Source organism: Corythoichthys intestinalis, chromosome 15 (assembly GCF_030265065.1).
Source record: "Corythoichthys intestinalis isolate RoL2023-P3 chromosome 15, ASM3026506v1, whole genome shotgun sequence".
NCBI classification, from domain to species: Eukaryota; Metazoa; Chordata; class Actinopteri; order Syngnathiformes; family Syngnathidae; genus Corythoichthys; species Corythoichthys intestinalis.
Window position 1 is genome coordinate 15,424,615 of NC_080409.1, and position 27,910 is coordinate 15,452,524.

Here is a 27,910-nt window from a genome sequence, read left to right on the forward strand (position 1 = left end):
ACCGCTACTACCCACCTCTGTTAGCCACACTATTGTGGGCAGGTGTAAGTTGTGAAAAGATGTTATGAAGATCTTTATTATTTAGATTTAGGGGCCCCAGTCATATTCCTTGCCCTGATCTGATTTGTTCCGCCACTGCATTTAATAAAATGGCATTATTCAAGCTATTGTACAAACCATAAATTTATTTCATGCATAGATTTCTTCATTTATATTTTTGCGTGGACACTTAAGCCCCACCGCTTTAGACTTTTAATATTTCCTTTCGAGCGTAATATCAAATTCCTAAGAATTGTTGTGTAACTGTACAATTACGTTATCGTAGTGCAAAGCGTATGTATTTGTGATAACCGCAAGGGGAGCAGGCAGGCGGCATCATCGTAAATGCAGAGGGGGCTTGGTCCTTGTTGTGAATGAGAGGCTAGCATGACGTCAGCAAACCAATGTCAACAATGCAGCTCTTGGAGGAGAAAAGGCGTTCCATCTAACACGAACAGAAAGCCGTGTACGACGCAGCGATTGATGCATGTACCCATTAAAACAGTGAATCTTGTTATTCGAGGACAGCAGGGATTGACCACCATGCAGGCGTACTTTTATTTATGAGAAGCTACCGTGGGCGAGCAGAAAAAGGGTGAGTTTTCGCTACGTTACGTTGACAAAGCGGGAGCACTACGTGTTGTCAGCTTAACTAAAGCGGCGTGCTGGAGCAGCTTGCTTCCCTCAGTTGTTTTTGTTGTAGTAGCCACGCTGTTGTCTACTAAATCACAGCTTTTTTTGTTTGTTTGTTTCCCGTGCGGGTTAGGTCATTTTGATACGGTGGCGTTGAAGTTAGCAGGGATGCTGATATAAAGGGCAGCCGTACAGTTGCATGAGGTGTTTTCACTCTAAACACGCTCCCGAGCCACCATGTTAGCAAGCTAGGAGCTCCAAATGGCCTTTGTTTCGGCTCTTTTGTTTGTAGCCCCTGCCAAGCATGGAAATGCCTTGCTGAAAATGGAACGGGCGGTTTTCCCAGTTCTAGTCCACGGTGCCTAATGTCAGACTGGGAATGACCCGGTTTGTAGCATGACAAGACCACACGCGCCCCGGGAATTTCAGTCGGAAGTTGACGCTCTTTTACACTTTCCCGTATTGATGTTGCATAGAAAACACCGTTTGAGTTCAGTCCCGTTTAATATTGAAGCTGGTGAAAAATATGTTGTGTTGGGGAAGCGGATCAGCCTCCTGGTCCGCGTTACCTGCTGTCATTCTGGGGCAGAAAGGCGCTGGCGAGGGACAAAGGAGCAGCAAGGCTCCCTCCCCCTAACTCCCGCCCTCTGTCGCCGAGTACTCGGTTCATGCAACGGCCACGGCGGAGAGTGCAAGAATGCGAGAATTATCCTACGAGGTTTAAACCCCCCCAATATTTTCTCTGTACACAATACTAATTATTCAGAGGGGACAACGTGAATCAGTTGTAGTGTTGCCTTTACCCTCAAACACACTGAATCATTGAGATCAAACGGTGTTTGGATATAAGTGAAATATCATTGATTGAAATCACCATGAACCTTACTCGGTGAACAATAGAATAACCCCTTATTTTCGTGTAAACATGCTTCCCTGCCCACATGAATTTTTTTTTTTAAACCGTCGATGGCTATATCCTTCCACCCTCCACCTCACTCGTAATAGGGGAGCATCACAGTGCTTGCAGCACTTTGTTGTCAAGAGGGGGACTTCTCTTGCTTCGTCTACCTCCACTTGTATTTTACATACACTTCAAATGAATGGTTCAGATGCGAGGTGACTGAAGCCAATGAAATATTTACAACAGCTCTTGCTGCAGACGTTGTGTAGGCAAAGACCACTAAAAGATTCCATATAATGCCTCTCATAGTATGATGGTGCTGTGTGTAAATATGCACACGCACACACACGTATGTATAAAATATATATTTAAATATACATACACACAGTATATGTAGTGCTGTGAAAAAGTATTTGCCCTCTTCCTGATTTGTTATTTTTCCTCATATTTATCAATAACAAAGGTTTCATTTACCCCCCCCCCCCCCCCAAAAAAAAAAAAATACTGCCACAACCCAAGGATTTATAATAACAAATTATGATTTTTAGGGATGTCCTGATCATGTATTTTTGCATGCGAGCCGAGTCCGGGTCACCTGATTTTGAGGATCTACGATCCGATACCTCAGAAATGTATTAAGGAGAGAAAAATAGCATATTAAATGTAGTTTTCTCCCCCAATTTGAACAACGCTATCTAACATTCTAGCCATGTATAAGGATTATTGACAAAAAAAAAATCTTAAATGATTTTTTTTTCTTTTTCTACAGGGTTTCTTTTGCTAGTGTAAAAAAATACATACTGTAAAACGAAATGTACATTTGCAGTATTTTTGCAATATACGTCAGGATTATTTTGTTGCTTGTATCTCTTAACTCTTTCACTGCCATTGACAGTAAAAGACATCAAATTCCAATTCAAATTCATTCCAATCGTGAAGGCTGACATTGAGTGATCATGTTTCCCTGCCATTGACAGTGATAGACGCCCAATCCAGTTTGACTGGGAGGATGGCAGTGATCGAACAGTCAAAATGGCTCATAGTTAAAGCAACACTAGGTAACCTTTCAACCTTTATAAAATATTTTCATAATATTTGTGTTGATATGTCGACTGACAACCAGTTGAATGACACTTTTTTTTATATCTTGAAGGGGTCTGTATTGCTTTCACTGTCATTAATTAACTTTGAGGAGAGTGAGGAGGGTGGCAGGAACCCTGCCACACAAAAAAACTAAAAATGTGCTGACTGCTTTTCAGCATATGCCACTTCCCCCTTTCCCCATTCGTTATAAAGATGGAAGCCGATGTGAATGCTTTTACGTAGATTCTTTACAGATGGCAGAACAACCAAAGTTTCGTCCGAAGAGACAAAAAAAGAAAACCTCTGTGAAGTTGGCCCCCCATCAGACGCAAATTTGTATCAAAATTATGTCAATCGTTTGTGCTACGTTAGTGCTGGTTTGTGCTGCAAAAAGTTTCGTTTGTGCCGCCATCGTTTTGCAGTTATTAAACATTGTTTCTTAGGTCATCCAGAGTTCACCCAGCCCCCCATGGAACCCCACTGGTGTCATTTGATTGTGTCTCGTTAGTGCTGGTTTAAGATGTAAAAAGTTTAGTTTGAACTGCCGGCGGTAAAAAGAAAAAGGGAGGTTACCAGGATAAAAGGACACTCAAAAATAAACATTGATCCGGCTTTCACTCGGTCACGTGCGGGGGGCCGGTGGAGGAATACGGTACACAATAAAGCGTTTCTCATTTTCTACGTCGTCATCTAATATTGTTTAGCCACAACTCGATTCATTACCTCATCACTATTAATCTTTCACACAGCTGCTGGAAAAAGAAATGTCGTTCAATCCAACTGCATGTGATCGGGAGATCAGGATATTACAACACTGTGTGCTGGTCTTCACGGGAAATGCAGTCTTTCTTAAAGCATAACACTGCCTCTTTGGTCCACTGGTGCTGCTAAATCTAACAAAACTGAGAAAGTTCCCTAGTTTTGTTGTGTATATGACACTAGAAAACATGTTTTTTTCATATTACACGCGATATGTTATACTCCTGAATGAAATGGACCGCTTGGATGTGTGTGGAATAGATCAATATGTTTATCAACTTTTTGTTTCCCGCGCGATGAAAATGAGTAACTGCCGGCCAGAGTCTTGGATTGAGGAAGAAGGCGAATGTGACGTCAGCGGATGAGATCATCTTCACTATACAGCCATACTATTGTATGCAGAAGGACTGCGGATTCAGCTGATTTTGCGGATTAATTAATTGATTTTTTTCGCGTCACGCCAGCCCAATGTGCTGCAGGCTTTTGTTGCCACACCAGAGAGAGTGGTGTGACCCTTTTTGGGTATCCAAAAAATCATGTTCACCGCAAAGAATGAGCCAAACAAGGCTGACAATCAAGGGCCCATTGGACGGATGAGGAAGTAAGATAAGTGCTTTATATTATGTCACATACTGGGATCATGGCACGTTTTAATAAGGAGGTGGCTTGCATTTTGTGGATGACAATGCTGCCGTCCGCCAGTGAAGCAAGGCGTGCTTACCTTCATCAGCCGGTGACCGTGGCGTGTGACAAGCCGACTGATGTCGGCCAGTTTGTCCACCGAGAATGAGCCATTTTCGGCGTTCATTCCCCTGCTGCGTCCTCGGCGATGAGCACTCCCGCCAGATGCTCACTGATATTGCTCTGGTCTGGCGGGACTGCTTGCCGAGGCCGCAGCAGGGAAATAATACTCCGCTGAAACTTGCTCGCCGCCGGAGGCTGCCTGATCGATGAAGGATATCACTCCCGTGTGTGACAATTATCACTAATTATTGCAAATGTTTGACTTAAATCATTGCTACCTAAGGTGGCGCAACTTCGGGTTCAGGTGCAATTGCTTTTTCATGTTGGGTCAGATAGGTTTGTACTTTTTTTTCCAGCATAGGTGAGCCAGGCGTTTGCCTTGGGTGCTATCTTGTGGAGGGGACGCCAAATTGCTTTGGGGTAAAAACATGGTAGTGGAGGAAAAAAAGACACTCATGTTACGCTTCCTGAATGTTTTTTAACATATCAAGTACATTTCAATATGCTACACCTATTAAAAAAAAAAAAAAAAATATATATATATATATATTTTTTTTTTTTAAAAATGACTTCTGTTCCGAATCTGTAACCATAAGTCAGATCTGAGAAACATACACTCTTTAACTTTTGAAAATACAATATTTACAAATTAATAGAGATGTGACTGAAAATTCGGTGCTGAAAATAGCTAAAATTGTATTTTCGGGCTTCAATTAAAAGGTCAAAAGTTTACCACCAAAAAGTGTGAAGAACCTTGGTCCTCATGTGATGAGGTAATCAAAACACGGCGAGTTTACACTACTGGCTCACAGCCAACATGTCCGCGGTGGAAGTATTTTAAGGTATCGAAGAAATATATCAATTATTAAATGAAGGAAAATAAAATAAATTTGCTTCATGCTGTCACAAAGCCCTTCTGAAGTTGCTTTCCATTGATATCCTGCGTCAGAACGAGTACAGTGCATTTGAGCCTGTGCGTGAGCAGTTTGGAGTCAAGGGAACAGTAAACGAATAGTATTTATAGGCATACATGTACATTTGCTGGGGTTTAGTACAATACATTTATAGCGCGACCACTTCCTCTTTTTGTCAGTTTTTTTCAGTGACTTCTACACCCCCTCTGCCAGTCGTGGTTTAATCCGGTTGGGAGCGACTTTGCTCGTCTTCGTCACCGCTACAACTCAGCCCACTCGCTTGGCTCTCGATCGATTCCACTTGTAGCACAAGAAAACGCCGAGTCTTATTTTAAGGAGTAGGAGAGATTGTTATAGCCTTGTAAAGAACTTTAATAGTTTTGGCGAAAAAGGAATAGCTTTTTGTTGTTGTTGTGAACTACAGTTCTACATAAACGTACGTTGAGATCTCATTTAGCTTAGCAATTGGAGGTATGAGACCCATTTTTCGAGTGTCCCAAACTTGCTGTGAGTTGCAATTCCTGATGGGGTGGAAAATCTGACAGAACACAAGGAACGCACCCTCCCATTGGGTTTCAGAATCGGCACCTTTCAAACTAAATTTCTCGAGACTCCGGGGTTGTAGAACCAATGCCAAGGCGAAAAAAATTTAAATAAGATAATTTTGAAAAAGAAGAAATATAAAATGAATGTTTATACATGTGTATTTTTCGGCCTTTCGGTTTTAAGTTTTTCGGCCAAGAATTTTTCTTTCAGTACATCACTACAAACTATACAATATTTAAAAAATATATATTGTCATTTTTTGGGGGGGCTCCTAGCTACACTTTTGCCTCGGGCACCTAGTCACCTAGCCCAGGCCCTATCCTCTTCATGAAGAGAATAATCATTTAGATGTACGAACATTTTATATATCCTTGGGTTATCCCAGTTTGATATTAAAATTGGTTTGATGAAATGAAACCTTTGCAGGGGCGAAGACTTTTTCCGGGCACTGTATAGACAAGTTTCCGAGGTACTTCTGCTTTACTCCCGTATTTTTGCTCGTGACTTCCGTTGTACACTTTCTCCAACCAAAACAACAGTGGAGATGGAGTGGCATTACTCATCAAAATCTCTCAAAAAAGACAATTTGGAAATGCCGCATCCATCTGCCATCATCACGACATGGGAGAACAACATGAAGAAATGGTTAAGAGTTGCCACAACCAAAATAGTTTTGTATTTTATTGATTTAATGGCAGTGGATGGAAACGCAATCACCTGAAAATCTCCGAAGCATCCAGTTGAATGTGTCCTAACACATGGATATGATAATTTTGTGTTCATGAAGGCAGATGTGGAACCAAGACAGTGCCGCTACAATGCAATAACAGGTACATTTATGTTAAATTTATTTACAATTCTGTGTGTTGCGTCACAGCTGAGACATCATTAGCTTCGCATTAGCTTCAACGATAAAGAAATTGAAAACAAACACTCATCCACTACAAGTCATACACGGGCTTTTTACCCTAAATGCATAAATTCAAGTGTTACACGTTTTTTGTTCATTTGTTAACAGGTGGAAAACGGTGTTAGGCAAGAGAAGACAATTTGATTGTGCCTCATGACAACACTTACGTTGATTGACATATATCTAGACGACGTGCATTCTACCTTATTGATGATGGAAGGCTCGATTTATGCTCAACCTTTGTTAATATTTTACCAATAATTTTATAAATTGTGATTTATTGACCTGTTTTGCACATGCACCAATTGTTTTAAATAAAACAAGGAATTGAATCATGTTCTTCAAAAACATTATTACAGTCAATATCTGCAAAATAAAAGAACAACATACTATTTATCTTTATGTACATGTGCATTGAGCTCATAATACCATAACTATAATCTAACGGCTCTAACCAGATGAAAATTACTCTATATTATTTTCTTGTAACAACATAATATGTGCCAGCCCTTCTGCATTTGGCAACTGTAATATTATTTGTAATTTTGCCTCCTTTTGGTCACTCAAGTGGCTGGTCTATCAATCTACACCCCATGTTAACGCAGGCTGCACAGATTGTTAGGATTTTCTACACGAAAGATTAACGAAGTGATAAGAACAAATATGTAATCTTTTAGGTGGATACTTTAGGGTTAAAACTTCGAGCCAAATCCTTAATCTGCTGGTGGTTTCGATTTAAGGTGTATGGTGAGGTAGATCCACACTAGCACTTTGAAGCTGGACGCTGTTCAAAACTTTACACTTCCAAGCACGTATGGGTGCTTCCAGGAGTTCACACAACCACGCACAGCACAGAAAATCCTGGAGTCTCATCAAAATCGTGCTGAATCCATTTTTGGAGATTCGGTGGGTTCCTCTAGTTTGATTTGGCAGTTTAAAACTTTGTCTACTTCAACCGCAATTCATGGTGTTCTGTCTAAATCGGAAGTCCGTAATAGAAAATGTCAAAAATGGCGCTGCCCAATTTTTGCTCAGGAAACTTGTTTATATAAATAGATACTGTATGTATAATATACATCTTCAATACAGGCCAAATGTTTGGACATACGTCATTCAATGCAAAACAAATGATGTTTCTAAGGCATACCTGTAAAGTAAAACTATTTCAGGTGTATAGCTCTCAAGGCTCAACGAAAGAATGCCAAGAGCCTGGAAAAAAGTCATCAGAGCAAATTGTGGCTGCTTTGAGAAAGGTAGAATATAAAACATGTTTTCAGTTATTTGACTTTTTTTTATACAAGTCCATAATTCAAAGTGTTCATTCATAGTTTTGATGCCTTCAGTAAGAATCTACAATCTAAATAGCTGTGAAAATGCATAAATGCGAAGGGGTCCGAATTTTTGACCTGTACTGTATGTCTCTGTATGCGTGTGTCTGTATATACATATACATACACTCATTGTACATCATGCCTGAGTCTAGCGTTGCATTTAACTGTCTTTTAAACCAAGGTGTACACAATTTTTTATGCCAGCTGCCTTGACCTTGTTTAGATTAAAAAAAAAAAGTTTTTAAAGTTAAAAATGGTTAGCTAAAAACAGGATCCTTCACCACTAAATGTAGAACAAGGATTGTGTTTTTCACATTTTGAACCCGTGAACCCATAAATCTGTAAATTCTCATCCATCTGTAAATCTTTAATTGGCTGGTATCGATATCATCCTGGATAGCTAATGCTAAACTAATCTAGCTGTGTGACCGTCTCTCTGCAACTCAATTTGACAAACTGCTTTTGTTGCAATGATGGAGTGGGACACTAACAGCAAAGTAACACCAGAAACATTGACACACTGCCCACATGGGCTTCATCAACTGACCGCTCAAAGGAATCAACAACACCTAGTGTAAATGACCTTCATGTTAAAGATGGTTGCTCGAAGTATGCAAATTGCAAATGACTCAACAACTGAATGGTAAAAATAATGTTTAAACCGCGAATGACACCGCGTATGAGTGTAGCCCTTTTGTGACGTCAGTTATACCCATACACATACACACCGATTGACGATTAATTACATGACGAGGAAGGGCAGGCAATCTGAAATACATGCAAGTTATTTGCTAAAAGTAATAATATCATCTTTCGTGCTGAAACTAACTTCAATTACCACCTGAGAGTCTATGAAATGCATGTTGGGCAATTGTGATGACTACTCCACAATCCTCCACCCCTTTACAAGATAATGATTTATTTTTGTCAATCAGATGCCATGAGTCTAAAACGAACTAAATTCACATTTAAGGTTCCTCAAGTGTCCATTCTCAGAACACTTTTATTTAACATCTTACTGTATATGCTTCCATTAGCTCAGGTAATGGAACAGTACAACATCTCCTATATCACCCATGCAGATGACACACAACTCTACATTTCAGTGTCCCCCCCATGACTATAGTCCCTTAGGGGTAGTTTACATGGTTACTCTCCGAGAATACGAAAAATGTCAAATAATCGTTTATATGATTCCGTCTCCATTCGAACAATTTCGCAATTCCGCTTGAAAACAATCTAGTACTCATGCCAGGCTCTAGGGGGCAGTGCAGATTTACAGCCAATTATGCACTTTGATCCCAACAACCTCCTCAGCCTGGAAGACAACGTACCTGCCCACTCCAAGCAATGGCATTTTTCTTTTGCTCCAAAAGGCACACAAATGGAAACTTTTAACATATTTAAATTAAAAATATTATTAAAAACAGTAAATTAAAGCGGGCGTTCCGCCATATTTGCTGTTTTTAATGTTTAGCTGCACCGCTGCGCACGCCCAATGTGACGTGTGTGAGTGCTGACATTATTGGAACGGGGGTTTTCCATTGATATGGATGCGGAGCAAGCCCCCGCAATTGAATCCTTCCACTTTGGAGCCCGGATTCAATGGTTTGCGTTTTCGCCTTCCATTTTCACCGACACCGTATGAAGACGAGGCCACTCCGCAACACAGTCAGTGCGTCTTGGTGTCGCAGAGTCGCTATGTAAACTGCCCCTTAGTCTTACTGAGTAAATGTTTTCATCAAATCAATGAATGGATGTGCCAGAATTTTCTCCAGCTAAATGTAGAAAAGACAGAGGAGATTTTTTTTTTGGGCCAAAAAAAGTAAAGGTCAAAAACCAGCACTCACTTTGGCTCAATGTCACTTACAGCTACAAATCAAGCCAGAAATCTTGGCGAAATTACTGACTCAGACCTAAACTTTGACAGCCATCGAAGGTTTGTCACTAAATCGGCCTATTAAACCATGTTACAAAAAAAAAAAAATGGATGGGGGAGAAAAAATGTTCTGGCTTGTATTCATTTTATTTGTGTTGCCTGGATCCAAACTGAAAGAAAAATTGCCACTAAAAAGGTAAAAGTTTGGTTTTGCTAAAATTAGGGGCTGTATTCAATATTTCCAATTTTATGTCCAAGTTATGCAGAAAATATTTGTTAAATAGGGCTGGGACAATCCACTTTCGTCATGATCTGATCCGTATACCCGTGTGGCGATCCGATACGTATTGCTATACTTCAACTATGGCAACATATTACCTTTTAAAATGTATAAAAACACAGAGACATGTATCTCTGTTTAAGCTAGATGTCATTTGACATTTATTCATTTTTTACATTAAAAAGTGCATTAACTGTTGCAGCAACTGTTCCTGTGCAAAATAGAACAAAAGCTATTTAAAACACTTCACATTGTATACTGAGTCCCGATCCGATACCGAAAAAAAATTGTTTAAAAAAAAAAAAAAAAAATTAAACATGTTATTGTACCACTGAATTAGTTTTAAACAAGAATAACATAGAAAAATGGTTTCTATATTAGGGGTGCACGATATCCATTTTTTGAAACAGATACCGATATAGATAACTTCCTGCTCCTCAAAGCCGATACCGATATCGATAACCGATAATAAATATATAGTATAAATTCTTTTAATGTATGTTCACCCAAATTTTTGAACACCTGGAGGTTTAAAAAAATAATGGTGGATTCAACAAAGATTTGTCTTTGATCTCACCAGAATTTTCATAATGACATGAACATTATTATAATGAACAAAACAAAGACAAGAACAGTCTTGACTTCAAATAAAGTGCCAATATTTATTTTTTCAAATAAATATAATTTGAGTCAATCACAATCAATTAGTCAATATAATTGAAGATGTGTTTCCTGAACAATGAGCACTGAACTAAAACATAAACCCAACAGGTATTGTGCTTTGTCATCAGATAAAAATATTTGGTGCTACAGGAGACTGTTGTGGTCATGGTCCATGAAACAACTTTCTTAACCTGGGAGACAGGTTAGGACAGCAAGCCTATCAATAACCAAAAAGCCTCTCAATAACTTACTAACTTATAACTAACAATGTAAAGATTATATAGTAAGGTTTATCACTCATTCCTCATAACAAAAATATGGTAGAACAAAAGGGATTAATGGCTTGCCTTATAATAATCAATATAAACGGCAGTGAGTGAACCCATATTCAATAAAGCATGAGGTTTCTTCTCTGCATAGTATAAAATCCTACCAAGCATGCTGACAGGACTAACATTACACGACTACTATTATATGTATGTACAGCATAGCACACTAGCTTGAGCTACTAGTCTTAAGCATTGGCTGGCTTCTATAACACAACAACTTATGAAGTTCTGTACATATGACCCCTCACCACCGAAGTAAACATATATTGCACATCCATATGTTATAGTAAACATAAATACTTACATATATTTCCGAGGCGGAAACGTAAGTAACAGAAAGCATTCACAACTGTCAATGCTAACGCTAGACACAGCACTGTGTAAAGTGAATAAGTTTGTGGGCCTAATTATAGATGCAGCGAATTATTCTGACCGGCAGGTGGCAGCAATGCCCCGCAAATGGTCAACTGATTTCCCAGCCAGCGAGCACAGTTCATACTGTATTATCGGTCCTATTAATTATGTTATTGGATTTATTGGGATGACTCATAATTCCTATTATTGGACCGATAATTATCGGACCAATAATTATCGTGCACCAGTATTCTTTATTAATTGCTTTATTGAGTCAGTCCACTCAAATCCGCCCATGCTGCTGAGAACACTCACACACAATGACTTACCACTCACACTACCGCTAGTGTTTAACAGGCTCAACGATGACTGACACATGGCGGCACCTTTGAAGTATAGCGCTCCCAGGCTTTTCTGGCAACATCAACACTTCAATGGCTGTCACTCATCTTTAAATTTAGCAAGCACTGCAGCACACTGTAGACCAAGAAAAGCAGCAGGACAGAGATCGATCAGATCATGACATCTTTATTATTTTGGCTTGTGGGCGACGCTGCGTTGGCACACACATTAGAAGTATCTATAGTATCGATACTCAGAAAAAAGTATCGATACTTGGTAATAGGACATAAAGGATCGCAATATATTGCCAGATGATATTTTACCCCAGCTATAATGTTAAATGTCAATTCTTGTTGTTTCAGGTCAAACAAAGTCTATATAATGAGGAAAATGTACATACATATGCAGTGAAGAGCAGAAGTATTTGCACCCCTGATGATTTTGCGAGTTCAGCCTCTTAGAAAATAGCGAGAAGTCTGAAATTTCAATCATAGATGCAGTTGCACTTATAGAGACATAATCTATTAAAAAAAATACGGAACTCACATTGTAGGATTTTTCAATACTTTATTTGTAATTTATTGGGGTTCATAAGTATTTGTACCCCTGAGAAAACCAGTGCTATTGTTTAGTAGAGAAGCTTTTGTTTGCAATTACAGAGGTCAGACGTTTTCTGTAGTTTTTCACCAGGTTTTCACATATAGAAACAGGGATTTTGGTCCATTTCCCCACACAAATCTTCTCTAGATCTATCAGGTTTCAGGGCTGTCGTTGAGAAACACGAAGTTTCAGCTCCATTCAAAAATTTTCTATTGGATTTATGTCTGGAGACTGGTTGGGCTACTCCAGAACCTTGATATGCTTTTTAAGCAGCCACTCCTTGGTCAGCTTGACTGTGTGCTTCGGATCATTGTTATATTGAAAAATACAGTCACAACTCATCTTTGTCTTTGACTGAGGGAAGGAAGTTGTGGCTCAAATTTGACGATATATTTCACCATTCATCCTCTGCTTTATACAGTACAGTCGTCCTGTTCCCTTTGCTGAAAAGCAGCCCCAAAGCATAAGGTTTCCACCACCCCATACTTCACAGTGGGGTGGTGTTCTTGGGATTGTGCTCCTCCTTCTTTTTCCTCCACAGACGATGAGTAAAGTTTGCACCAAAAAGTTCTACTTTGGTCTCATCTGCCCACATGACTTTCTCCCATGACCCCTCTGCATCATTCAGACGGTCCCTAGCGAACTTCACATACAAAACCTATTTCACACACAAAAAAAAGAACTAAAGGGTGAAGTCTCTACCAATGATTTAGCCCTTATTTCTTTATTTATTTTTTCATTTCAGGGAGTTGGCAGCCGTACCCTTACATCTGGAGTTACCTGAAGGTCTTAAGTTTGCTCAAACTGATCTCTCCTTTAAATCAGGGCTAAAAACGGTATTTCTTTTACCGCCGCGTTTTCATAACTGCCCATATACTTCAAATTTCAGGTTATATGACTTCATTTTTTGGTTTAATTTTTATTTACCGTTTCAATTGTCTTTGTTTTTAACCGTCTTGATGATTTAATGTAACTTTTATGTATCATTTTATCTGTGTTTTGGGATTTTCATGTGATGTAATGACCTTGCCTTGCCTTGGTCTGCGTCTAAGCCATGGTTGTTTTGGAGGTATGCTTTGTATCGTTGTCCTGTTGAAAGATCCATTGTATCAACAGCTTCAGCCTTGTCACTAACTGCTTTACATTTACATTACATCGAATATCTCCTGGTAGATAATTGAATTCATGCTCCTCTTCTGTCTTAACTGTATGCATCTCTGTATGTAGTCAGATGGGGGAGGGTGGTGAGGTTTCAATCCCATTCAACTAACTTAGCTGGTTATTCTTCTGTTGAAGATGTTAGTATAAAAGTACCATGGCCATCAATTAACAAACCTGTCATATTTATCTGCAATCCCCATGCAGTGTTGGCATTTTTTCTTGATCTGGTGTGTAACCTTGTCGCAGATCTGGCAAACCATCTGGCATGGTTGGCAGTGATTGGTGCAGACATGGAGCAGATGGTGAGATGATGGTCAGTTGTTTTGGGGCCTGCTTAAAACCACCTAGACAGGGGGTGGTAAGCTGAAGCTAAAGCTGTTGTTTAGCTCAAAGGGTATTATCGTGTCTGAGGGAAACTGATTTGTAAAGACAGTAAAACAAATACTGTACAGTTGAACTAGAATGCAATCTATCCTGGGCCTTGGAATACGCGTTCTTGTTCCAATTTAGATGTTTTTCTGAACGGGTACCGTATTTTTCAGACTTAAAGTCCCACCTGAGTATAAATCGCACAAGCCAAAAAATGCGCAATGAAGAGGAAAAAAAACATGTATAATTCGCAGCGGAGTCTAAGTCACTTGTCACATGTCAACTTCAAGTTTTAAAATACAAAATAGAATAGAGAACAACAGGCCGAATAAGTGTATGGTATGCTAACGTGACATGAATCATAAACAATGAACTGGGAACGTGCCCCGTATGTTAACATAACATAGCTATAAAGAGTTATTCAGATATATAGCATAAAGAAAGTACAGTGGTACCTCTACATACGAATTTAATTCGTTCCAGGACCTTGTTTGTAAGTCGAAATGGTTGTATGTCGAGCAGGATTTTCCCATAGGAATACATTATAATTCCATTAATTCGTTCCAAAGCCTAAAAACGTACACTAAATTCTTAATAAATACTGCTGGCACTGTTACAAATGGCAATTAAACATAGAAAAACAAATACAGTGGTACCTCTACATATGAATTTAATTCGTTCCAGGACCTTGTTTGTAAGTCGAAATGGTTGTATGTCGAGCAGGATTTTCCCATAGGAATACATTATAATTCCATTAATTCGTTCCAAAGCCTAAAAACGTACACTAAATTCTTAATAAATACTGCTGGCACTGTTACAAATGGCAATTAAACATAGAAAAACAAATAAGTTATAAATAAATAATTCAGAATAATATAATAATAATAAGAATAATTAATAATTATTCCTGTAAATAACGAATCGGATTCTAATATGGCGGACACTTTTTACTGTCCCTGAACGCACCGTGAAGCTGACGTCTCAGTGAGATAGGTCGGTGCGGTAGAGATAATACTTTCGTTTTCTTGAGAGCAGTCACCTGCTTAAGACAATGGGCGTTTTGTGTTGGATAAGTTCTTAAATAAATGATAAAAACGTGACGAAGCTGGCGATTTCCTTGGCAATGTTACCACAATAATAATTGTCACCTTAACTTATAAATAGTGGCGAACGGTGGTCGGAAGAGGACCATGGAGCTATTGTTGAGCCAGTTCAGGGACGCGCACCCCAAGCTCATATTTTTCTATAACTTGCATCTTCATTTCAAAGGTAAGCATCACTTTTTTCCTTGTTTCTCCAACTGTATCAACTTTTTTTGGAAACTGTGTTGATTTCTCACACAAGAAAATCCACCGTGCGTTCGTTTGCAGTGCTGTCATGTCGTCGTATTTCGAGCAACTCGTCGGATGTAGAAACAAATGGCGGCTCAAATTTTACGTCGGATGTCGAAAAGATCGTGTGTCGAAGTGATCGTATGTAGAGGTACCACTGTATAAGTTTTTGTAGGTTACTGCCAATGTTGAAACTCCGGCCTTGAGTGCCCTCTTGCAGTTTAGTGTCAAAATAACATGTGAAATTATATAATAATGTGTTAATAATTTCAGACATGAAGTGCTCCAGAGTATGAATCTCACCCCGGCCAAACTATGACCCAAAAAAACTGCAACGTGTAGTCCGAAAAATACGGTACTGTCATGAGTAGGCATCATTAGATACATACTGATAAACAGTGGTTCCTCCTTTATTAATGGGGTTATGTTCTAAATATAAACTTTGATGGGTGAAATCCGCATTTTAGAAAGACCACATTAATTTGATATTCATAACTACATTTTTTCACTCAAGTAAGAAATCTCCAATTTAGTGAGCAGACTTTGAACGCATCTTACATGCCATAACATTCCGCTTTGATTTTCTTTCACAGTCAATTGGTTGTTTGTACATCTAGCTCCACAATTGTCTTCCCTTGTGTTTGTTGTTGCGTGGGGATATTAAAGTGCAGTATTAAAATAAATAAACCATTCAAGTGGAATATGAGGCCATGTTCTCTAATCGGCGCTCAACCCACTGTACCTTGCTTGATGCGCTAAACGTCTGAATGTTTCAAGGTTGTAAACACACACAATAACAGACTTTGCACATTCTCAGACGGGCATGAACATTTTCTCATATTTCTCTTGTTTCAACCATTTCAAAGTTCAAGTCGGAGTGTAATGCGCATTTGTGCAGTTGTCGTTTCCTGCCTGTGGTCGGTAGACATAACGGGCGGCTTGCATCACACTGAAGCCGTTTCTGTATACTCAAGTCCACGAGGATGTATTTGTGCACTTGGGAAGTATGTTTCTGTTAAGAAGACGAAAAGTATGGACTAGGTACAGGACTGCTCTTGATCTTTGTTCATCTTTGTTGGATAACTTCCTAAATTGAAAATTTTATTCCACCTTCATTTCATTTCATTTATAAGAAAGAAATACAAAGAAAAATGATGATAAACACCTCCAATATTTTCATATTAACTTTCTTAACAAATCTACTAGATTAACTAAAATGTAACATTGAAATAAACATAACATTGTGGCTGAAAATTCCTCAGGGTGCTCAAAGTATTTTGTAGGCATGTTTGCAAGAAAACATGAGTAAACTGATCATGTTGCTAACCTTTTGTCTCAGTTATGATACCACGAAGAATGCAAAGCTGGTTTATGTGCAACTTCCAACAGTGCATGCTCAGAAATATGATGTATGCTCATTTGATGAGTATCCTGAAAGAACACCGGTCCCCGACAATTTATACTTCTCCTTTGGAGCAGACTTGCTGAAGCGGGCGGACGAGTACAACATCCGCGGACCAGTGTTGTTTTTGGCAGCCCTTGTAATGTTCGTCTTAGTCTTAAGTCTTTTGGACGCTAATACTTATTCGTCTTAGTCATATTTTAGTCATCTCAAAATGTGTTTGTCATCGTCTAGTTTTTGTTAATGAAAACTCAAGAATCGTTTCGTCTAGTTTCAGTTGACGTTTCTAAAAAAATTTTTGTCTGTAAAATTAGAATATTTAACTCCAACAATAAATAAATAAATAAAGGTTTCCAACTACTTGTAACTACAACTTGGACACTCAGCAGGAAAACAGTACATTATTTTCAATGAATTAAATCCACCTGGACAAGCCCGGCCCAGCCTATATGCAGACTATGCACCTGCTTAGGGCCCCTGACCACTAGGGGGCTCCCAATCTGGCAACCTCCTTTTTCACATTGTTAATAGAGCATTGTGAATAATGTGACGCGCATTGCCGTTTATCCATGCAAACATCCATTTTCTTGTCATTACAATCTGGCAATCTGGGGAGTGACGTTGAACCTGCTTTGCAATGATCGGTGGTTATTGCTTGGAAAATAGATGCACGAATACATCGAAGAGAATTTATCCTTCTGGAGCAGAGAAACGAAAGAACAAGAAAATCGGAGAAGAAAAGAAACAACAGTATCAAGGTAATAAAGCATGTTGTTGATGTTGTTGTTGTTGTGCAAGACACTTCGACTTGAACGTTGTTGTCAGTCGAGCTTGTCTCTACGTCGTACTGGTAATTGCCATTAGCCGCAGGACAAAGGCCCGGAGCGAATCAAGTTAAGTCGAGCAAGTTGTCACCTGTCGGCAACGGCAAATGTACGACTTCCGCTGATTGTAGTAAAACGAAATATTGGCATAATATGCATTTGAAATGGTGGGCCAAAAATATGGGCCCCTTGGCATTATTTTGCTTAGGGCCCTCAAATGGCCTGGGCCGGCCCTGTGCCTGGACGCGACGAACTGAATGTAAAAAAAAGTTGTCTGAGAGTTTAAGAGGATGCTCGCCGTTAGCATTAGCCTAATGCTAACATGAACACTATGCTAACACTACGAGTTACATTCAGTGTGTGATGATCACTCAGCACAGACCTTTAGAGGATAAAGCAACATTGCATGTTCTCTTTGACCAAGAAAAGAAAACAAATCTTACCGTGTGTGCAAGCCTGGAGATTGGGGAGCAGTGGTCTCCAACCCGGTCCTCAAAGGCCCGCTGTGGGTCGTGGTTTTTGTTCCTGCCGATCCAGCACAGATAGTTGAACCAATGAGGTTTCTGCTGAAACAAGCAGCACCTGACTGCAATCAGCTGATTGCACTTGTAAAACACCAGATTGGTGAAAAAGTGTTGTCATTTGGTTTGAATGAAATCCTGCACCCACAGTGGGCCTTTGAGGACTGGATTGGAGACCACTGCTGGGGAGGACACACTAGTGAGTCGGGGCAGGGAGCGCAGTCAAGAGTGACACAACCAGACACTGGTACGATGCATGCTAACTAAAATGTCAAAGATTGTGATCATGTGATGGAAACTATTGCACATTTTCGTCTCGTTCTCATCTCAGACGAAAACTGGCATTAGTCTCGTTATGTTTTAATCTCTCACAACACGCTTGTAGCTCGTTATCGTCTTGTCTTTGTCATGAAAAAAAATTGTTTGTTGATGAAATATTTTCGTTATAGTCATCATTGACAAAAAAAACACTGCCGCGGACTCAAAAGTTCTCGGTCTTATATGAGTTTAGGAATGGAACAGTTCTCGGGGGTCCGGCTCTGATGCCGTTTCACGAGCAATCGAGAACACAAGGACGTCCAAGAATGCATACTGACAAAACGACCTGGGCTTCTTGTTCAACTAGACACAGTTATAGTGTATTGCAGCCTTTCACTGGTGATACTTAGTATTACTTTCTCTCAATGCTGGGTAATGCTCACATGTATAAATAAATAAATACCCCCCCCCAAAAATCTGGGATATAGCCAGACCATGAAAGGTGTTATACGTTATAGCGAGGGATGTTGGAGAAATTGGGTTCAGGAACAACACTCTTTATTGCTGTTACTTTAGTTCGTGCGGCGTAAGCTGAAAATGGTGCTCCCTCGGCAGAGACGTGAATGAGAAGGAGTGGGTGGAGCCTTCGAAATTAATTTTCTTCCAGAAATGCCTGTAAATGCCCCAAAGGGCTCGTGTCGAGCAGCCCTGGGGGTTAGTGCCAGTCAATCAGTCTCACAAGGCTCCACTTTGGGCTTTTTGGCTAAAAAAAAAACACCCGAAATATATGTCTTATCATGTGAATACGTATGTGTAAGGTTGCCAATTCCCTGAAAAAAAACACAAAAAAAAACAAAGGGACACCTCATTGGTAGAGCCGGCCATCCCAATAACCATCACCCTTTAATTATTTTTTTGTATACGTGAGTTTTTTAAAAATTACTATTAATAATTATAGTATCATAAAAATTTACTAAAGCCTGAATTAATTAGGTACATATTTGAGTGATACAAGCACATGGAGCAACAATAATTGTAAGCAAGGAATTTTTTGTAAACAATTTAGGTGCGTTCGAAGTCTCCTTAAAACTAACATTTTTGCAAATAATCATTCCAAAAATACTGTGGAAATACAATTGAAATCGACAGAACACAAAATTATAATAGTGAGAATAAAGTGCACCCACAAGAGCAAGAAAACAAATTATTGCCATTTTGAACATGCCTTTTTCTCAAGCTTCACTCAAACTTCTTATCTCCCACACTCTATGTTGTCTTCTGATATCGTCATGGCAAGCGACAGTACCTCAACCAATGGGATGAGGGGGATTTCGTATTATCGTTGTTCCATCAGCTCATCGGTCAAAAAGCAGGATACATGGGGGAATGCATTTCTCTGCATATTCTTGTAAAGCACTATACCAATATTCATTCGTTCTACAAATAAGACACAATTTTTATGATAACACGGGACAAAGCACGTCCCTTGAAAGCTCAATATGGGATGGGTAGTTTTGTTTCTGAATACGGGACGATTCCGTTTTCAAGGGACGACTGGCTATGTAAACTGTGAGCCAAAAGTATTGGTGCCCCTGCAATTCTGTCAGATTATGCTCAATTTCTCCCAGAAAATGATTGCAGTTACAAATGCTTTGGTAGTAATATCTGAATTTACTTTACTTTCATAAAAAACACAAAAGAGAATGAAAAAAAAAATCATTATCATTTTACACAAAACTTAAAAAATGGGCCAGACAAAAGTATTGGCACCTTCAGCCTAGTACTTTGTAGCACAACCTTTAGATAAAATACTGCGAGCAACCGCTTCCGGTATCCATCAGTCAGTTTCTTACAATGCTCTGATGGAATTTTAGACCATTTTTCTTTGGCCAACTGCTCCAGGTCTCTGAGATTTGAAGGGTGCCTTCTCCAAACTGCCATTTTCAGATCTCTGCACAGGTGCTCTATGGGATTCAGGTCTGGACTCATTGCTGGCCACTTTAGAAGTCTCCAGTGCTATCTCTCAAACCATTTTCTAGTGCTTTTTGAAGTGTGTTGGGTCATTGTCCTGCTGGAACCCATGACGTCTGAGGGAGACCCAGCTTTCTCACAGTGGGCCCTACATTATGCTGCAAAATTTGTTGGTAGTCTTCAGACTTCATAATGCCATGCACATACTCAAGTAATCCGTTGCCAGAGGCAGCTAAGCAACCCCAAAACATCAGGGAACCTCCGCTATGTTTGACTGTGGGGACTGTGTTGTTTTCTTTGAAGGCCTTTATGTTGATGCCCTTTCCCAAAAAGCTCTACTTTTATCTCATCTGACCAGAGAACATTCTTCCAAAATGTTTTTGGCTTTCTCAGGTAGGTTTTGGCAAACTCCAGCCTGGCTTTTTTATGTCTCTGGGTCAGAAGTGGTGTCTTCCTGGGTATCCTACCATAGAGTCCCTTTTCATTCAGACACCGACGGATAGTATGGGATGACACTGTTTTACCCTCAGACTGCAGGACAGCTTGAACTTGTTTGGATGTTAGCTGAGGTTCTTTATCCACCATTTGCACAATCTTTAGTTGAAATCTCTCTTCAATTTTTCTTTTCCGTCTACATCTAGGGAGGTTAGCTACAGTGCCATGGGCTTTACACTTATTGATGAGACTGCGCACGGTAGACACAGGAACAATCAGGTCTTTGGAGATGGACTTGTAGCCTTGAGATAGCCCATGCTTCCTCACAATTTTGCTTCTCAAGTCCTCAGACAGTTCTTTGGTCTTTCTTTTCTCCATGCTCAATGTGGTACAGACAAGGACACAGGACAATGGTTGAGTCAACTTTAATCCATTTTAACTGGCTGTACACGTGATTTAGTTATTGCCACCACCGTTATGTGCCACAGGTAAGTAACAGGTGATGTTAATTACACAAATTAGAGAAGCATGATTTCATTTTTTTCCCATTCTCTTTTGTGTTTTTTCATTGCAAGCAAAATAAAGACATTACTACCAAAGCATTTGTAATTGCAATCATTTTCTGGGAGAAATTAAACATGATCTGACAGAATTGCAGGGGTGCCAATACTTTTGGCCAACAGTGCATGTGTGCTGCCTGAGTAGTGTTGTTTCCATCTCATTATTAAGCATAATTGACATACCAGTAGAACACACAACAAGCGGGAAAAAAATATTTTAATGTGCTTAATGAATAATGATACACTAAAATCTGCTTGCTTTTAGTCTGGGTATGGGTATTGCATGGAAACGCACTCACTTGTGTGCTGTACCGTGATGAAACGACACACAGCAACGAATAAATATGTCCTTGCTGCCTGATTGGAATATAGTCTCTTTTTAAATGCTTAAAAGACTTGTTCTTCAAATATGTTTTTCTCTGTCAAATTACGGACGTTTTAAACCGGAAGGAGCAGCCCTTTCACTAGTCAGCGGTCGCTGTATTCATTCACCTAGTCAATAACTGTTGGTGGTAGTATTAGCACAATCAGAGTGACACAATCCATATGAGGATGTCGACTCACTAATTCTCACAAGTGATTTACCTTAATGCTGGTTTCCCCAGAGCAAATCACAAGCACTATTTGCGCACTCACCCCTTCCCTGTCATACCCTAATCTGTCACGTATTCTCTCTTCCTCTCTGTCCTATTGGTTATTAGGTGTATCTCCACACCACATGGTGTCCTCTCGGTACATGAAGTTGTAATGAATTTGCCAAGCTACTCGTAGCGAGGTAGCATATGTTCAATTGTTTTTCTGTATCACCATTCCCACGGTTATTTCCTTCACTCTTGTTCCCTTCAACAGTTTTTATTCCAATTACCTTTTCTTAATTGACAAAACAATATACTGTAAATAATAGGGCTAAACAATACTCGAAAAAAATGACTTTGCGACTTTTTGGAGGTTTGTGGTATATTGCGCTATTTATTGTGATATTAAGACTAAAAGAATTTTAACCAGGTGACTTGAATAGCTCTGTTTGGTTGACTCACCATGACCGCATTGTATTCATATAATACTGTTTAATTCAGGCTAAGGGAGTTTATCTGTGAATGATGAAGATTGCTGTATATAAAAGGCATTCAGGAGGCCATGTCTCAAAATATGCATTTATTTAACATTGTATTTCACACTTCAACAGCAGCAAAAAAATTAAACCCGTTTTAAACAAAACAAAACAAAACAAAAAAAAAATACAAGGTCCAGACAGCTACACAAGACACACTTTGACTTTTCAGTCAGTTTGTGTTTTCACAAAAAACCCCCAAAAACATTTGCACGTCCTGCGATGGGACAATCGCCCCATGGCACGTCGTCCAATCTCTCCTGTGGCACATTAACACATTAGATCATCAACATCAGATATCAACATTCTGTCTGTGTCCAGGTAGCTGACCAGTGTTGGTAAAAGGAAAAAGTAGTTATTTATTTTATTTTTTTATATTATTATTTTTTAAAATAAAAATAATAATCAGCATTTCCATTTATCCACATATAATCACACATATTTGTTCATTTTACTTGGTTAATTAATTTTCATATTACTGGCCATATTCACTGGGTCGCACACTTCAGATTTTAACGTTTTTAATCTCTGTTTTCTTGGGGAGGGAAAAAAAGTATACTGTAGTATTAGCAGTGTAACTGCAGAGGACAGTAAATATAAGCTTACTACTGACCTAGCTAGGGTGACCACATTTTGATTTAAAAAAAAAAAAAAAAAAAAAAAAAAAAAACTTTGACCTGTGATTGCTATTTTTGATAAGATATGAATGAGAGATTCTCAGCTTCTCCCGCGGTCATGGTATCAAGCTGTGTAGGGAATTTCCGCTGGCTTTAATCTCACAAATTCCCTTACGGGGTTAACTTTTGGGCTGCCTGCCTATTTGCATCTGCCTAGTAAAAAGTGTATGGATGTCGGAGGTCGGGTCCGAATCTTTTCAAAAGTCATTATCGTGTGAATAGAGTTGCTTTATTAGGTCATTTTTGCTTCGACCAAAAACAATGATAAACTAGGGCAAAATGTCTGGAGTCATTATTCATATAGAACAATATTACAAAAACAAAGGTGGAAAGGGTAAATAAAAAAATCTACTGAGGTACTCTTATTTTGATGAAATATAACTTTAGCAAAGGCAGTAGGGTAAAGATCTACTTCAGTCAAAGTAAAAAGAAGCTCATTTAAAATGTACTAGGAGTAAAAGTTACTTACGTTGTTATTTCTTCAGGGTGTGTGTGTGTGTGTGGGGGGGGGGTACAAAAACATGCACAAAATGCAAACTCACTCATAAAGGACAAATGCAGAACAAGACGAATCACACATTTGAAATGTTAAAAAGAAGTGCAAGTCATTGGTTTCTCACTGTTAATTCCATGTTTTTATTGAATATGAAAATATTTTCACATGGATAGCTTATTTAAAAAATTCCATGTCAAAAGAGTAGACAGGAAGTTTCACTGGCACACCTTAAATCTGTCCCACAGAGTTTATATAAAATGGTCTGTTCCCAATTCCAGTGCATAGTATTAGTGTCAAAACAGCAGGGACATCAGTCATGCCCGTCCACAGTCCTGCTCTTTGCACATCTGAAGAGATACACAAGTTCTGAAGCTGTGCAGAACATAGTCCGACAGAGAAAGGAGCCATTAACCAACCAACACACACGCACACATGAGATTTTAACGTTTTCAATCTCTGTTTTCTAGGGGAGAAAAAAAGTATACGGTAGCATTAGAAGTGTAACTGCAGAGTACAGTAAAAATAAGCTTACTACTGACTTAGCTAGGGTGACCATATTTTGATTTAAAAAAAACAGAGGACACTCGGCCCTCGAGATACTTAAATTTTACTTGAAGTTCACTCAAAGATGCCTTATACTTTTATATATTTAAAGTGTGCCTCCTCCGCCTGGATAGAAAAATTCAGTTTTATGAAAACAAAAATAATAAACACAATTTAAAATCCGCAGAGGTGACCTAACAGGCCTTGTTATTCCTAATATAATAACACAAAAAACACTGGAATTAAATCGTGATTAAAAAATGACTTATGTATTGGCGAATCCTTGAACAAAATAATAGCTGTTTTTTTTTTCAATTCTCACTGTACAAATAAATAATCTGAAACAATGTTCTAAATAATACCTCTTCTGTAGAAAAATCCAACTTTAATAAAAAGCTAATTCCTTCAACCAGTAAAATAATGTAAATTAAACTGTAGCCTCAAGACTACTACTACAATTGTTGTTGACAAATTGTTATTTCCACTCAGTTATTATTCTTATCAATTTTGTAGATTACACGCAAACAATAACCGAAATAAACAGACAATACAATTCAACCAGCATTTTTCCAAATGAAGCACTTCAAAGCTACATATCCCATAATGCCGAGCGCGGCTTACCTTACTGATACTGTACCTAGCACCGGTAGCCCAGGCAAAAATCAAACATTGCCATAAAAGTTTACAATCATCGGCAGCATAATAATGCGACACCAAACAGGATTTTACAGATCACGCCAGTACAGGCTCAGACAGAAATCAACAGTTGGCTAAAGGTCAGTTTAGCAAGAGTACATACCCATAGCCTGTGAGCTCTTGTCGTCACGACTCACGAAGGTTTGTTTGTGAATGAGAATTGACAGTTGACGCCATGATAAAGCCAGTCTGTGACTGTGCATACATGTGCAAATTTGTATCCAAGTAGAAAAAAGGTATTTCTGACTTAATTACATGACCATTTGATTATACATGTATTGAACACAAGTCTTAACAACTGGGAAGGCTCTTTGGGAACACGTCAAAGGCCCGACAGTACCGTAGTATTCTGTGCAAATCGTCAGTCAAAAACCAGACATTTTCATGAATTTGTAAAACCCCGCAGGACACCCTGAACACGATGTAAAAAGTGGACATGTCCGGGTAAAAGAGGACGTTTGGTCACCGTAGACTTAGCTTACATATTATTTGCAAAATGTAATTTAGCTTTATATGTGGTCATTATTAGAGGTAGGAAATAATATGTTACATTTAGTCTGTGACATTCTGGAGAACAAATTACTACTACGAACCGTAGTTTTACCACACTATACTTTTATTTGAGTAGATTTGTGAAGAAGAAACACTACTTTTAATCCACTACTTTGGGCTACACTAGAGTCGTTACATTTTTCCTCTTTTTTTCTACATACAGTGGTAACTCGACATACGATCGCTTCGACACACGATATTTTCGACATCAGTCATAAAATTGACTCTCCATTCGTTTCTACATCCGACGACATGCTCGAAATATGACTATTTATGACAGCCGCAAGACGGACGCGCGGAGGATTTTCTTGTGGGAGAAATCAACACGGGCTCCAAGAAGGTTAGTGCAGGTGGTCAAAAAACGAAAAAGGTGATGCTTACCATTGAAATGAAGATGGAAATGATAGAAAAATATGAGAGTGGTGTGCGCATCCGTGAACTGGCTCGACCAATACGGCCGTAGAATGTCTACGATCTCGACAGTCCTCCTCGGAGCTCCGTTCGCCAGTCTTAAGTTAAGGTGAAAATTTTAATTGTCATAACATCGCCAAAGAAATTGCCATCTTCGTCAGGTTTTTCATCGTTTATTTCAGAACTTGTGCAACACAACACGCCTACTGTCCGCCGCAGTTGACGCCAACAACAACAGAATATTAAAAGAGAAAGTACATTTCTACCGCACCTTTCTCACTAGGTCAGGTCAGCCACGTGGTGCATTCAGGTACAGCACGCAAAACACATCCGCCACATTAGAACCCGATTCGTGACATTATTACAGGAATTATTATTTTATTATTATTCTGTTTTTTATTTATAATTCATTTGTCTATGTGTAATTGCCATTTGTTATAGTACCAGCAGTATTTATTAAGGATTGAGTGTAGGGTTTCGGGGTGTGGAACGAAATAATGATGGAATTATATTGTATTTATATGGGAAAATCCTGCTCGACATACGACCATTTCGACTTACAAACAAGGTCCTGGAACGAATTAACTTCGTATGTAGAGGTACCAATGTATTAAATTTGACTTGATTTTTTCCAGAGATCCTCAGTGGTTCTAGCAGTTTCGTCAATGAGACTTCACCACAAAAATCACATGACTTCACTATACCAATCAGATGTAATGATCCAGTCACATGACCACACAAGTTTGCAGTCAGAAGTCCTATGATCACGCAGGCTTGTTCAATCATGTGGTGTGTTTAAAGAGCCGTTAAATAAAATATATTTCACATAAAGCGATGCCGTCAACATTACTTGAAATTGCAAATTCTATTTGTTACCAATAGACCACGTAAAACTGGAAATATGATTGTTTTAATTTCATGGTTGGAAATATGTTTTTTCCACTAGACCGCATCCTGCTCTTTCATTTTACTAGTTGAAATGTACTGTTTTTGTGTATTTTGTTGGCCTAACATGGTAATGTAGTAGGATATGGTACAGTACAGAATAATAATAGCAGATCATATAGAATGATATTGTGCTGTGAAAAAAAAATCAGACATTGGAAAGAGTTATTCATTACTTGAGTATTTTTTTCTTCTAAATACTTTTTTATTTGTATTTGAGTAAATGTTTTGGATGAGTACTTTTACTTGAGTAATATTATTTTGAAGTATTGCTACTCTTACTTGAGTAAAATTTTGGATACTTGCGCAGGTTGGAAAATTAGGTTTTGTATGTGGTTTTGGTTGGCTTCAGATTCTCCATGCTTTGACCGCTATCCACCGTCGACACACGATTTGTCTGCATCAGTCTGTAGCTCCACTAATGTTCCACTGATTTGCTGATGGTGAGGAGGCCCATTCAGTATGGTGGCAATCTGGAATGCTGTGAATGTTCTGTGACATAATAGTGTGTCTACCTATCCATGCCTGTGTGTACTAGCGCTGCAGTTATCAGAGCCAATCATATGGACACTCCACACTTGCACGCTACACAAAATTATCTTCACCTCCTCCCCACACCTCACTCACTTTTTTTTTTTTTTTAAAATTGATTTTGGAATGGAAGTTTTTTTTTTTTTTTTTTTTTAAATGTAATTAAGTGAATTAATTCCAACAATATTTAGAGGAGTAAGATTACCAATTAAAAAAAAAGACTCGAAATAATGTACAGGGTCAACAAAAATGGCATTCTTATGAAAAGATAGCTAAAGTTACAATGATAAACAGTGAAGTGAAATAAAAATTTGGACGCAAATTAAAATTAATTGGGGATTTAAACAAAACAAGTCTTTGATGCGCACCTCTTTGCACAAATTCTATAAACAAAAACAACTTGCCCTAAATTTGCAACACTTCCCAAACAATGATGACCATAAAAAGCATATAGTATGGGCAATTAGACAGGATGAATTGAATATTGTCATACGCAAGGGAGTGCACTAGTTGGCCTTTCTCAGTGGTGTCAGATGTCAACGCTGCAATGAAAGACTTAGACACAGAACATACAGTATACCATAATTTCCAAACATAGGCTGCAGTGCCCAAATTTCACAGAAAATAAGAAAAAAATCGATATACAGTGGACCCTCATTATACGAGCACAATCTGTTCCGCGACCAAGTTTGTAACGTGAATGTTGTTGTATCATGAATGGATTTTCTCCATTAAAAAAAAAACAAAAACTGACCTCCAGTTAATGTGTACAACAATTCCCATGACTCCTTATGTTACCACTAATTAAT

At 38.8% G+C, this 27,910-nt stretch overlaps 1 protein-coding gene across 2 annotated transcripts in view; it reads left to right on the top strand.

The window, feature by feature from the left end:
• The first annotated feature begins 430 nt into the window (after positions 1-430).
• The window catches only part of LOC130930785 (transcription regulator protein BACH2-like), a 60,984-nt gene continuing 33,504 nt past the window's right edge, over positions 431-27,910 (top strand). For both annotated transcript variants that reach the window (XM_057858906.1, XM_057858907.1), the window contains exon 1: positions 431-634. In XM_057858906.1, the coding sequence (XP_057714889.1) occupies positions 603-634 (32 nt within the window). In that variant the 5' untranslated portion in view covers positions 431-602. The remainder of the gene's footprint in view (positions 635-27,910) is intronic.